General features: G+C 37.1%; 1 protein-coding gene across 7 annotated transcripts in view; it reads right to left on the reverse strand.

Moving 5' to 3' along the window:
• Positions 1-735: 735 nt before the first annotated feature.
• The window catches only part of BCAT1 (branched chain amino acid transaminase 1), a 108832-nt gene continuing 94794 nt past the window's right edge, over positions 736-14773 (reverse strand). For 3 of the 7 annotated variants that reach the window (XM_014832424.3, XM_014832422.3, XM_014832423.3), the window contains exon 11: positions 736-6981. In XM_014832424.3, the coding sequence (XP_014687910.1) occupies positions 6940-6981 (42 nt within the window). In that variant the 3' untranslated portion in view covers positions 736-6939. Of the gene's footprint in view, positions 6982-10509; positions 10597-11039; positions 11297-14773 lie in introns of those variants that run through there. The other 4 variants (XM_070494239.1, XM_070494237.1, XM_070494236.1 and 1 more) reach the window with 3 other exon arrangements.

Here is a 14773-nt window from a genome sequence, read left to right on the forward strand (position 1 = left end):
GATCTTGATAAAGGCCAGTATTTTCACAGGTTGACAGGGTCTGGAGAAGAGGGTCACTGAGCACTTTGACGTTTTTAAGTTCCATTTACAGTAACTCCTTGAAAAACCTTAGATTTTGCTGCGCTTGCCAATCACAGGGACAACCCATAAGGAAATGAACATGAAACATATGACCCTCACATATACTGTATTTGGCCTTATTCTTTCAAAGATATGCGCTTATGAGGGCAATTTATACAAGGCCTGGTTTGACTAAAAAGACACATCATTGCTGTTCTCTACGTTTACGTTAAATACCTTTCACTTTACATAGTGTCTTTTATTCTAAAGCTAGTTAGCCACATATGGGTGTATTGGCTTATCAGTGAGGTAAATTCATTATGACAGTGGGAAGAAGTAATCTCTTCCTCATTCTGTGCAAAATTCAAAAGACAAAGCTAAATTTTACTAGACACATCCATACCCAGGGGAAAGAGCAATCCCTAAATGCCCATTGCACTTCTTACCCAAAGTTTGAAAATATGAGACATATTAAGACTCTATCTCCTTGCATGGTTTCAGGTCTTTCCGGTGTGTTCGATTCTTTTCACTCTCTCAGTGTCATTTTGGTTTAAAGATACCACACTACATTTACATCTCATGACCAAAAACGTTGGAACATCATAAAAACAGTAATTAAGTTCCATTGTTTCATGTGTCCAACAATGCCCATTTCAAGACACTAGACAAACAGGATTCCTTTAAATTGTTTTATTGATGACGGAAAGTGCATAATTAAAGATTTGATGAGAAACCTGCAAACAATAAAGAATGTGTCTATTTCCAGCAAAATACAATTATTCCAGGTCCTTTAGACATTATAAATATAGAGTTCTTTCACACCAGATGGTTCATATATAACAAAGTCATTTTAGAATGTTTAATTGTGCTTCTACAAAACCTTCGAAGAACGAGGTAGTTTCCTTTACCCACTATATTTTCCACATTTCCATTAATAATTTTTAGTGAGCTTAAATCCTTTTAACATTACCTTTAATTTCGCATGAAAGCCAAGACATTTACAAAGTGTTTATTTCTTTCTACTTGATTTTTCTTAAAGGGAATTTCAAGAATCACTACACAACTAGAGAAACTTGAGACTAGCAATGGCTGGCATTTTTCATTACAATCAGATTTCGATGCAAGAGAACACGTACTAAAACTTCCACAGGTAAGCTGATATTCTCTTGTTTCTGTCAATAAATTCTGATTTCAAAACGACTTCCTCAAACTACTCATTTTCTCTCAGCCACCAAATCAAGTAAGCACAAATTCTTCAGAACAGTGGGTTGGGCTCCCTGTATTAGCTAACTGGGTGCATTGCAAGATCATTCATTCTCATACGTCATCAGAGAAACATCCAGAATTTACAGATGAGCTAGCTTACTTTTCAGACTTGATCCAAAAATCTATTTCCAGCCATACTCTTGATAGAATTCCTTCACTCTTCAAAAACTTATCAGTGAAGAAGATACTGAGGCAGATATTTGCATTCCTTTCTTAACCCTGAGAATGACTTTAATGACCATAAATGATAATATTCACTTCAAAACTAAATGATAATATTCAACTAATTTCCAAATCAGTTAGCCTTCACCAAGGAAAGAGTGATGGTAATAAATAGTATTTCTAAAGGAAAAAAAAATCATAATCTACTCCCTGTCACTTATTCTTTTATTCAGCCTCACAGATCTTAAAATGGCTGAAGAAATGACACAATAGATAGTACAGACTATGCAATTATAAAGTCTTATCCCAATTGGTAGCAATCTAAAGTGGTTTCCATGTTAACACAGTCCTCAGATTATTACCTTAAGATCATGGCCTAATGCTAGTATCTGAGGAATTGGCCACTATACTTAGTCACTTCCTAATTGGCATGATTTGTATTTGGCACTATGTTGAAAGCTGAAGATCCCCATGGCTGGCAGAGTGAGGAAAAAGCTCCTTTGGACAACAAAGAAGCAAGTTTGATGTTTCCCCCTCTATCATTCCTTTCTTTCTCTACCTTCGGTTGTTCTTCCTCTGACATCTCTAATTAAAATTTTCTCCATAATTCAATAATACGTAACAAGGAACCTAGCCATTGTGAGAGTGGATGCACAGAGAAATCTGTCAATGAAACTACACTTTCGCTCATCTCCGTACCGCAGCTCATGGTCAATTCTTACCATCCCAACAGTGGATTCCATAAATTGAACACTATGCAACTTAAGTTTTAGGCCTTATTAACTGGGCCTATTGTGGTATGAAAAATATACTTTCACACAGAACAAGATTACTTAAAACATCAATAATTGCATCCTGCAGATTTTAAAGACCACTTCATTTTCTTTCTAAGACTGAATTTCATGCCTTTATCATTCATTAAAGGAAATATGTTTACATATATCTGATCCCAGGGAATTATTTTCCCAAAAACACTACTATATCCTGTTGATATGTTTCTTTATCAACCTCCCCAAATTAATATCTGAGAAGTCTTTTATTACGGTATGTATGCTAAAGATGAAAAATCAATCACTTTCTTCTACTTTCATATAGGGCTTTTTGGCAAGGATAAAAGTGAATCTCTTTGAAATACTTTAAACGGCCTTGCTTTTAAAACCTCAAACTGTGAAAAATTACTGTTATATTCAAGTTAGTCTCCCACCTGCTATTTTCTGAGTAGCTAGATCCATCATTTTCAAGCAAACACTCAAAACAGTTTGATTCATAATAGACATTTTCCAGAAAAATTCACTCTAGGAACATTTTCTTTGTTTATTTCAATAGTATCTGACGTTGAGTTTAAGAAGATCAGCAAGGATGCCATAATTTGAGGTGTTCTGTTGTTAGATGGACCACGACAACTTAACATTGCTCCAAAAGAACGCAGTTAACAAACGTACTAGGTTGGTAGTAAGCAGCAAACCAGGAGGTGAGTCACGCCATGTAGGCAGTGACTGAACAACCTCTAAATACTAGCCTGGCCAAGTAGTTTCACACAGAGGAAAGAAAGAATTAAAAAAATGACAAATTTCTCTAAAAAATGAGATGAAAATGCTCATTGTGATTTCTTAGTAAGAGATGTGCTCTGGTCTTCGACTCCTTATGATCTAACTGTATTAAATACTGCTTTTCATCTAAAAATTTGTTTAAGTAGCAGAGTATAAACTCCATGAGGGTAATGTCTATATACTATTGATTTTCTAAAACTAACTTCCTACTCCCTACTGCTAGTCGTGTTACATGCACATCTGTGGGCACTCAATCAACATTTATCAAATTGACTATAATCTCCATGATACCTATCAATAGGTAATGCTTGTTGAAAAGCTGGGACCCTTTGCCTCCTTTTCGGGGGATATATCTGGAAAACAGCTGAACAAATTCCACTTGTGGCAAAACAAAGTGACAGGTGTTATAAAGTGTCCACTAAAATTACTTGCCAGCATTACTATTTATAACTTAAGTTTCTGCATTTCCACATAAGAAATTCACATTCTAGGGAAGAATTCTCTGATCATCTTTAGAATCAGGATACTAAGGGATCCTTACAATGTTTCTCTAACCCCCTTGCTTTAGTGCATCTGATGAATGTTTATTGCTCTAAATATTTTAGAAAATATCAATTCAAGGAAAGTGAGTGAAGGTTGTTGTTTGCTGCTTAAAAATCATTTTCCTCGATCATGAGGGTGAAATGAACATACAATTTTAACAAGAAACTTTTTAAGGAAAAGGAGTACAGTGACTGAGCACCGAGTGGGAATAGGGAAAATAAATAAGCTTATTTGGCAGCTGATTTTATAGCATAAACTCCCTAAATCAGAGCTGTAGTTGCAGCTGTAATAAAGGGCTCCTACAATTCGTTTGACCAAGATATACTCATTAATTGCCTTCAAGTGCCCAAGAGTGCTCCGATTTGAGGAAAGCAAGACCAGTTGTTTAGGTACAATTATATCAAGCAACAAAAGCGATACGATGAAGAACTTCAACCCCGAGTGTATAACGTAGGCTTCCCTATCTTCAGGAGCACTGACATCGCCCGTCATATAGCTGATGTTACAGTGTGCCTTCTTGCTGCTACCTCTGGTCTTATTTTTTTCTTATGGCAATCTTTCGAGAAAAGAATAGAGGGTGTTTACCAGGTAGAAAAAAACATGATTCCCTAACAAGGTTTTCCATTTATTTCTCTTTCCCTTTTCCTTTGTACTTTGACAGCAAACTTTAAACAGGTATCATTAGTTTATTCACTCCTGCCACCTGCAGGTCCTAGAGAACATGGTAGACATCCTTGAAGTTGACTCTTCTTTTGGTGTATCATGAGTTGAATCCTTAATAAATGACTGTAACACAGAAAATTTCTAACAGCAACTATCTTTAGGAAATGCTCTGGTTTCGTCTATGTCTGAACACTTTGTCTTAAAATCTTAGTTTCCACTGATGTGTTTTGGAAAAAGCTGATAAACTTGGTCTGAAATGTGATAACTGCAAAAAGTGGGAGGAAGAAGCATGCAAAATAAGTTAATCATTATCATTTTAAGTGCCACCAGTTCTGTTTATATTCATGCACATGTGAATTGCTGAATCTCATTTGATCAACCCAATTAAACATTAAATAATTGCAGCCAATTATGCAAATATCAGCAACAATATTAATTTGTTGATCTTTTTGAGCAGATTAGCCTCACATGTTCCTAATGCTAGACTATCTTATGCCTTAAATGATCAATTAGTGTTACAATAACTAAGTCTTGAAGAATGGATAATTGCCTAGTTATAATGTGCCACTTTTGCTGTATTAATCCACTGCAATTAAACAAATAGTGCACAAGGAAAAAAGATGTGCAGATGTTCCTTTTAAATCTATTTAACAAGTCAGTGTCAAGGTCAATTTCCTGTCTTATTACTTACACGAGAATGGCAGATTGTGTTCTCTGCTTTAGGACATCTTCAGTTTTTTAAAATGGCTATCCTTAGTCTTCACTGTGTCTAACAAGAAGGGCTTAAAATGCTCTTATGGTTTGATGAGAGAAATGATACAGACATAATGTTAAGACATAGTGTTCTCTAACTTTTACAACGGACATGTCTTGCCGTACTCAATTTAGAGATGCAAAGTATAAAATGTATTTATGGCAAACAAATGATTTCCATTTCTCATAGGAATGAGTCCAGTTATTATGTGCTATTTGACAGGTTAGAATTACCTAGAAGTCTTTTCTAGACTTCTATATTAGAAAGGAGGTCACAAGATTTAGCCAAGGCAACCCCTTCAAATGCTACTTGGTGAACATGTGAGGAAGACATGTTACATCACCTGAGGCCTGAAAAGAACAAGGGACTCTCCCAAGACTTCAGATCACCAATTAAAAGCCCCCTAAAAGATATTTTTACCATTCCTTTTCATCTTATACTTCCCTAATTTCACTTTACCATTCCTATCTAAAAAGACCCAATGGCCAAAAGTCTTGGAAACGAATCAAAGCCCCATTTACTATGTGCTGCTACATGCCTGAAGGAAATTTCTCCAACACATCAAACTTTTCGAATGTTTTTTTCCTTGCTCTGAAAAGAGAATGAAATATGACCAGCAAGATGAAAGTTATCAGGACTGAAGGAAACCAAAATATAATGTCTGAGAGCTGACCTTCCAAGGGTAAATGTTTTCTATCAAGATTTGACTTTCCCCTAGATAACCCAGGATACAATTTTAACTCACAGTTCCTAAACGAGGAAAATATTGTCTGTAATTGCTCTCCCTGTACCCTAACCATGTGCTCATCCAACCCCCATTCAACAGAAATGAGCACACACAAAACCAGAGTCTAAAAACCAGAGTATATCTCTTTGCTTTCTACCAAAAAACGAAACATAATGATCTGTTTTGTACCTAACACTTCACATAAATGTATTTAACACTTAACATACATTATTTCCATTTGGTGGGTATGATATCATGACCTCTCTAGAGCTATTACTTCAATTCCAAGACAGTCTTCAAATATGAAATAATTCCTCCAAAAAATTATGCCTCTAAGTATCTCTAATGACTTAGCAGTCCATGGAAAATAAAGACAGTATGAGGTAAATATAAGCAATGTCAGAACCAATCACAAATTCTAATAAAGAGGTTTCATAATATAGAAACAAAGAAGGTACGCTTCTATAGAAGATAAATGTTCACTCATTCGTTATTTAGTGAGTATCTATTATGTGCCAGGCAGGGGGATAGAAAGATCTCTAAGGCACAAGACCCTCGGTCTTGTAGTGGAGCCTGACAAACAGCCAACAGGAATACAATGTGGAAAGGGCAATGGTGGACATGTGCACGGGTCTTGCTGATGCACAAAGTGAGCTTGGATCAGACTGTGACATCAGGAAGAAGGGAGAGATTTACCTTATGACGGACTTAGGGGGTCTGGAAAAAAATGTGATGGGAGGAAATCCAGTTCTTCCAAGTCTTGATTTAAAAAAAACACAAAACACTTCCTGAGGATGGAGACTTGTGACAGGAAATGTTACCTATGAAATTGACTCAAAGCAGCTTTCAAACACAAAAAACTCATTTGGTTGAGGAGCAGATCATAACTGCTACTAAAGAATAAACAAAGATTTTTGTATCGGAGTGAAGTACTAAGGGAGGCACTGGGATTACTGAGGAAAATTCTATGCTACAAGGCTTACATTATCGTCTTTCTAAGAGAAGGTAAGGTAAGCTTCTACTCTGAAGTTTACAAAACACCGTTTGATGATTGCAATTCATGTTCTCTGGCATGAGGAAACAATCACCCTGGTAACACTGATTATACAAACTACATTACGCACAACTAAAGACAGGTAGCCAAAGAAATCTATCATAATTCAAATGCGACAGTCTGTCCCAATAGCACACGGATGATATCCTGTATGTTCCATTCAGGATACTATGATTGTCCAGTTGCTCTCTTCTCTTCCATACTACAACAAAAGCAAGAAAACAAGTTTCAGTATAAAAGCTAACAGTGCAGGGATAGCTTATAAATACACTTATTAATACAACCAACATTGTACAAAAAACTCGCTTCTGTTTTGAATATTAAAAGTATATTCACCTTAAAAAGATTAGAGAGAAACAATCAAATACTCGGAAAGAATCACAAATTTTATCATTACTGTTGAACTCAAACTTATAGCCAGTGTAATTCCTTTGTATATGGTGCACGCCTTTTCATTACCATTCTGTATTTAACTTCTGCTCTCCAAATAACATGAGTTTAACCACCGTCGTCTTTACTCTAAAGAAGTGATGCTCAAAGTGTATTCCCCAGACCAGTTGCATAAGCATTACCAGCAACGTGTTAGAAATGCAAATCCTCAAGCCCCACCTCAGACTTACTGAATCAGAAACCGTGGATAGTCTCAGCAACTTGTGCTTCAGCAAGGTGATTCTGACAAAGCCAAAGCTTGAGAATCACTGCTCCGAAATCCCACTTATCAAGGGTGTTTTATGTTCATGGACAAAACCCAGTGGGTCTCAACGGTAACTTTGTTCTCTAAATGAAAGTTGTTTGTGTGATGTTAGTACCCCATTTTTTGTTAGTCCCTCAAAAGTTATGGAACTGCAACATAATCAGAATTATTTCCAGTGGCAAATAATCTGCTTTAGCAAAGCTAAATTTTAATATTTAAAACTGAATTAAATGAAACATAAAGATATTCCAGATGTCAGAGACAGAAAATCAGTTCTATAACCATTCGTTCATTCATTCAGCAAACATCTTGGTGTTTAAATGAGCTTTCACCCTTTGCTCAAGCACTGCACGCCAACATCATTGTGCCAAAAGCTTTAAACTTATTACCTCATTTATCCTCACAGTAACCCCAAATAGTAGATGCCATTTTCCATCTCATTTTATGGATGAGAAAAGTAAATTTTCGGGAGATTAAATAATTTACTCAAGGTTGTGGTTAGTGAATAGCTGAGTCCATACTCTAGCCAAAGTCTCTCTCACATTAAATTCCACGTTCTTAACCACCATCTAGACTGCCCACCCCATGTTCACCTAGCCATGCGTGTGGAAACTGACTTGGAACAGATCTTCCCTACCCAGAGGAGCATGTGACTAACTCTACCTAAATCAGAGGATGTCCCCTTTTCACATGAATTGGCTCTTTAGTCCTAATATAACTTTGGTTGAAATTAATACAAAACATCAGAACTTGTGAATTGGAAAAACCTCAGTGGTCATCTACAATGATCATTTTATTTGGATGAGCCAAATGGGGCCCTGGATTTTACTTCAGAATAATTCTACTTTTATCAGTTTTGTGTACTGGGATTCCAGGAAAGAGTTCTTTTATAGAAAGTTCTGCTGCTTAAAAATCAAGTGTGAAGAGCAATGAATTTTTAAGCCAAGCTTCTCATTTTACATATAAGGACACGCATTTAGGAAACTCTTAATCACAAGCTTAATTCTCTTGCTTCTGTCCAGTGCTATTTATCCCGTATCACACGTCCATGTGCCGTGTTCCTCTTAAAGAGCTTTAAAGAACTCAGAGAGCAGAATCCATCAAATTGGTAATAATACTGGGAGCCAAAAATGGGTCTACCTCCTACCTTCTGGTTTATGTGAAAAGGAGAATAAAAGAAACCCAATGACTATAAGTGACTTCCTCAATCCACATCAGAAGGCATTGCCTAACGATGTGTCTTCCTACTATTGACTCTTGATTCATGATGAATGCTGGATAAAACATTCCCAAATTCTGTCTGATTTATGTACGGTGTCAACATGACTTAAGGTAAGAGCAAAATATGTGTTTTATTTTTCTTATTTGGATTCCCATATTACATACTTTTGCTATTAATAACAATTGAGTGTCAGCATATGGACATTTCAGGAGATCTAAAGAATTGTGATTCATGAACATTATAATTTCATCTTAAATCTCATCAAAGTATATTTGCTTTCAATTAGTTGTTTTAAGTTTATAAACAGTCGAAAATCTATTTCGGTTACAATGACCAGCACGGGCCACATCACTCTAAGAACGTGCATAGTATGTATTAAGCTTTATCCCTCTCATCCTGCCAGTTCTACTTTTACGTAAAATCACAGCATTCTGAGATGTAACCAAGACGTGATATTACAGGTTATTCATAATGTCTAGACCTAGGCAGTGAGCAAGCAAATTTTCCTTTGACAGATGGATAATCAATTTCATTTTTCAATGGAAAATAACTCAAAATAGAGATGACAGATTTTTGCAGAGATAGAAATCACATTCTTCCAGAGAAGGAGGGGAAAGAGAAAACATGTCTGCATGGGCTAGGATGTCAGTGTCACTACAAAACCACAGCAGTGGGCCCCCACACCCCTTCTACGTTTGGTAGGCCTGCAGTAAGTCACATTTACTTGACTTTGTTCACTAGCATCAAAGATGGGGTCAAAGCCATGTGGCAAATCAGACTGAGCCTATGGGGTGGTATTTTGAGCCCATGCGGAAGAATCAGTGTGATGTGCAGAATTTTCACACTTCTGCAAATTCCAGTTAGAACACTACACCAAAACATAACTAATGACAAGTTCACTACTTTGTACTGGATGTACGTATGGCAAATAATTTTACATGGCCTTTGCTAAAATGCCTTTTATACTCAGTTTAAAATTTCTAGCAACACAAAAGGACATCTTGAGTGTCATGTACTTACTCTCTACAATGCCAATAAAAATATAATCAGTGCTGGCCACCAGGTGACAATTTGTCATTCTTGTTCTAAATCCTATTCAATGGCCATGCAAAGCTTTCTCATAACATGTAGAAAAGTGCATATTAGGGAACAAGGAGGGGCTGGGAAGCTGGTCAAAGGACTGAGTCATCAAGGCAACCTGGCAATGGTCACTTAGCATGCACACAGAGAAGGACGGCCTGGGACATCAGCAGGGAAAAGAGGTGGAGCTCATTAACTTATGTAACTAAAAGTCATCTGGCTGTTCCACTGGAAACAAGAAAAAATACAATAACCACTAATGGGCACTTGTGCTTGCAAAGCTGTAGTCACTAGTGAGGAAATGGATTTTTTATTCTACCTGGTGAGCTGCAGTTAGTACAGATCCTGCTCCTATCCCATTCGGGCTTTCCTTTTCCTAAGAAATCGAAGACATCCATCTCTTGGTCTTTGCAATCACTACTTCCACTTTCTGAACCCTCATCAGCAGCACTGCTGGTTGCTCAAACATACTACCCCTGATATCTAAGACCTGGGTTCCAGCTTTTATCTTATCCTGACAGTAGTCTCAGCGTGTATCTCATTTTGAAAAGAATGTAAGTCAGGTTCTCTGACAGTTTTTTTGGAAAATAATTTGACATTATTCAAGCCCTTCCCCCCACCTCTTCTCAGAATGTTGGAAGATTCAAGAACAACATGTTTTTTGCTCTTTAGTATTTGCTTGGTGTCTCACTCATCCATTCATTCATTTATTCAGGAAATTGAATATGTATGTATGTACTGAGTATGTACTACAGCCCAGGCCCTGTCTGAAAACCGGGGTTGCAAAAAGAGAATAAGACAATTTTGACACTCAAACAACCCTAGGAGACAGACAAGTGTGTGACTAATTAGAATATAATTTAAAGGTCATATGTGATAATCCTAGGCACTTTGGAAGCTGGAAGAAGCAGCAGCATGTAAGCAGGTGAATGTGTTTGCACTGGGGGAAAGGGATGTTGTTCAAAAGGTTTAAAAGGTTTCTGACAGAGATGTCTTGAGGGACAGTTAATACCTTATCAAGTGGGCAAGTTGTAGAAGGTACAGAAAGGCAGGACGAAAGCAAAAGAGAGCAGAACACACCGGAGAATAAAGAAGACCCCAAACGGCGGGAGCAAAGGGGAGTATGATGGTGAGTGACTGCAAGAGCAAACAGTAATGGGAGAGAAAAAGAAACACGGGCAACACGGCGAAGGTTCTCCAAGTTAAGGTGGGTTAAGTATGAGCACAGAAGTGTTTTTCTTTGTTGCTTAAAAAAAGAAAAAACAAACAAACTCATTTAAAATGTTCCCCTCCTAAGAGGTATTCGTAGGCCAATCTGAGACCAGGGAACTATACGGATAATTAGCCAAATGGGATGAGTACTAAACCTCAGAGATTTTTACAAATATACAGAAGTACACAAGTCAAATGAAAATCAGATCTGTGGTTAAGAAGGAATTTTTCCTCTAGGTCACACTGGCAAAGATCTTGAGGGTTTGGGGTTGCTGCTGTTGCTCTCCTCTTTCTCAGTTTACCAGAGCCCTTGGGAGGAAACAACCACATTTCCATGTAATGTCAAAGAGATCAAACGTAAAACATGACGCAATTCTACACTTTTTCCTCAATAATTACTTAAATTATTTTTCTTGGAGAGAAATCTAGTAGCTTGGCTGACAGTAGTAATTTGCCATCTTGTAAGAGAACAATTTTGAAACTTTAAGTTCCATACCCACAGGCATAAAATAACTGAAGAAGATGTGCTCTTAGATTCCAAATGGATGGTCCTCTGTTACTTAACAATTTGGAGCAGAGTTGGTGCTTCTGGTTTGTGGTTTAACTAGGAATCACTGTATTATCTCATGTATCCTGTGACTGTACCCTTTTGTTTCTTTGTTCAGTAAGGAGCTCTGAATGTATCATTAGTTTTTAGTGTTACTACCATTAAACTTTACTGCCTAGGGTAAAAAGAGAAATTATTAACTTCATCTTAGCCATAGGCACTAAGTTATATAGCAAATATATATATACAGGTAAGAGGAGAATGTTATGTTTCTTCTCATTTTTTGCTTTGTATACATGTATCTTTTTTTTTTTTTTTTGCTGAGGAAGATTCGCCCTGAGCTAACATCCATGCCAATCTTCCTCTATTTTCTATGTGGGGTTGCTGACACAACATGGCTGCCAACAAGTGGTGCAGGTCCGCACCTGGGAACTGAGCCCAGGCAGTGGAAGTGGAGTGCACCGAACTCAATCACTAGACCATGGGGCTGACCCCATATATACATTTATCTTTTACTTTTAAACCTTTCACATGGTCTCACATTTAAATGGAGTATTTATTTTGCCCTTCTTCTATATCAGAGTGCTTTGACTCCTCTAATTTTTGTCTTTTTTTTTTTTAAAGATTTTTATATTTTTTCCTTTTTCTCCCCAAAGTCCCCCAGTACATAGTTGTATATTCGTTGTGGGTCCTTCCAGTTGTGGCATGTGGGACGCTGCCTCAGCGTGGTTTGATGAGCAGTGCCATGTCCGCGCCCAGGATTCAAACTAACAAAACACTGGGCCGCCTGCTGCGGAGCGGGCGAACTTAACCACTTGGCCACGGGGCCAGCCCTAATTTTTGTCTTTTTAAACTACTATATCACCCACCCCTGGAAAGCCGTTGGCACTCTATTTATACTCAATACATATGTTTGTTGAATGAATGAATAAAAAACATCCACTTCTGTCAGCTACATTCTTGGCTTCCATAACCTTACTTTTAAAGATGCTCTTTTTGAGATCTTTTGTATTGGCTTCCCATGTTGACCAAAAATTATGTCTTTGGGCTTCTCTCTTACTCATTCTGGGTTCTGATGCATATATTCTGTCACCGTCTCGATGGTGATGATGTGCATTTCTGCTTTTGCCTTCTTAGCCAAAGCTGCATGATATGGGTCAAACACCTCTACGTGTAGATTGTTCTTCCAGTTCAAATTTAACAGAATTTGATTTTTCCCTCAGCCTGGTTGACTCGTTTTTCCCTTTTCTTTTAATCCTTTACAACTAAATCAAATAAGTTCAAATTTTCTTATTCCATATAATCTCCAAGAAGTAGCTTATGCTGTAATCTCTTGTTTTGTATATTAACTGCTATAGAATGAAACATGCTCTTCTGTACATGTTCAAGAAAATTTTCTAAAGTAATCTTCCTTTCTTATCGCTATAATCACACTTCTTCCCCTTTTAAAAATCTTTCAACTTCTGTTTTGGATCAATGCTTTCATAATCTAGCCAATTACATACTTTTTTTTATTTGAATAAAACATTAATAACTTAGTACCGTCATCAGATTTACTCCAACTCTAAAAAAAAACCCCAAAATGCCTGAACCATTCATGCAGAAATTTTTATTAAATTTCTTCAAATTACTTTGTCTCTATGTACAAAAGTAGAAAACAACTCTGAGTAAATTTTAAATCTTCCAATGCTAAGATATTCCCTATTTAGATTACAGAAAATTCCTACAGAAAACTTTTATTGAAAAGTGAAAGTAGGGGGCTGGCCCCGTGGCCCAGTGGTTGAGTTCGCGTGCTTCGCTGCAGTGGCCCGGGGTTTCGCTGGTTCACGTCCTGGGCGCAGACATGGCACCACTCGTCGGGACACGCTAAGGAGGCGTCCCACATGCCACAGCTAGAAGGACCCACAACTAAAAAATATACAACTATGTACCAGGGGGCTTTGGGGAGAAAAAGGAAAAATAAAATCTTTAAAAAAAAAAAAAGTGAAAGTAAGATGACTTATTGGTTCAAAGACCACAATCATTCTTTCACTTTAATATTATAAATTTTGCATACATGTCACTGAGTAACTCTTCCAGAAATACTACATTTATCACTACCCAAAGACCTCAACTGCTCTGTAGGGGCCTGCTGCTTTCTCAACCAACTTTAAATGTTCACTTTGTTTTTAAGACCCAGAACCATCTGATGTTACCTGGATAGTTCACTTTGTTTTTAAGACCCAGAACCATCTGATGTTACCTGAACTATCCAACTTTCTTCCATGTTTCAAAACGAGTCTCAGCTCCCCTTGGGTATTTTATTTTTTTTCTTTCTGTTTTTTTTTTTTTTTTTTTTTTGAGGAAGATTAGCCTTGAGCTAACATCTGCTGCCAATCCTCCTTTTTGCTGAGGAAGACTGGCCCTGAGCTAACATCCATGCCACTCTTCCTCTACTTTATATGTGGGATACCTACCACAGCATGGCATGCCAAGCGGTGCCATGTCCACACCTGGGATCCGAACTGGCAAACTCCAGGTCGCCAAAGCGGAACATGCGCACTTAACCGCTGCACCACAGGGCTGACCCCCACCTTGGGTATTTTCACTGACTGGCAATGATGGTATCCAGGTTCAAGAGAATCCTCCAACAACTTGTGAAGTGTTTGCAAATCACAGAACAGTCTCTTTGACAGGCGACTCAGAGTTACCTGATATTTGATATGCCTGCCTAGTAAGATGCTCAACTGCCTGATCAAACATTACTGTAGATGTTGCTCAGAAAAAATAGGCAAAACAAAGTTAGTAACACACAAAAAAATAAGTGTGCACACTCTTTGGCCCATCAATACAATCCCAGGAACTTACCCCAAAGGAAATAATCAAGGATGCACCATTCACAATAGTGAAAGATTGCCAACAATACAAACATTCAATAATAAGCCTTCTTGAAAAATTATGGCACATCAGTATAATGGAATTCAATTAAACTTTATACATGGATTTAGAAAATTATTGATTGATAGGGAAAAGCAAATGATTTATTAAGTGAAAAAAAGCAGGTTACAAAATTATGTATTATCCTATTTTGTTAGAAAAAATATCTATCTAAAAATATATAAATTCTTACACAATATTAAAAGTTGATATCAAAAATTAACAGTGGTTATATCTTAGTGTTGGAATCATAGGTAATATTACTTTTCTTCTGTGCTGTCTACTTTCAAGTTTTTTTCTTTTTTATTTTCTTGTGAGGAAGA

The sequence above is a fragment of the Equus asinus genome, chromosome 22, assembly GCF_041296235.1.
Source record: "Equus asinus isolate D_3611 breed Donkey chromosome 22, EquAss-T2T_v2, whole genome shotgun sequence".
NCBI lineage: Eukaryota > Metazoa > Chordata > Mammalia > Perissodactyla > Equidae > Equus > Equus asinus.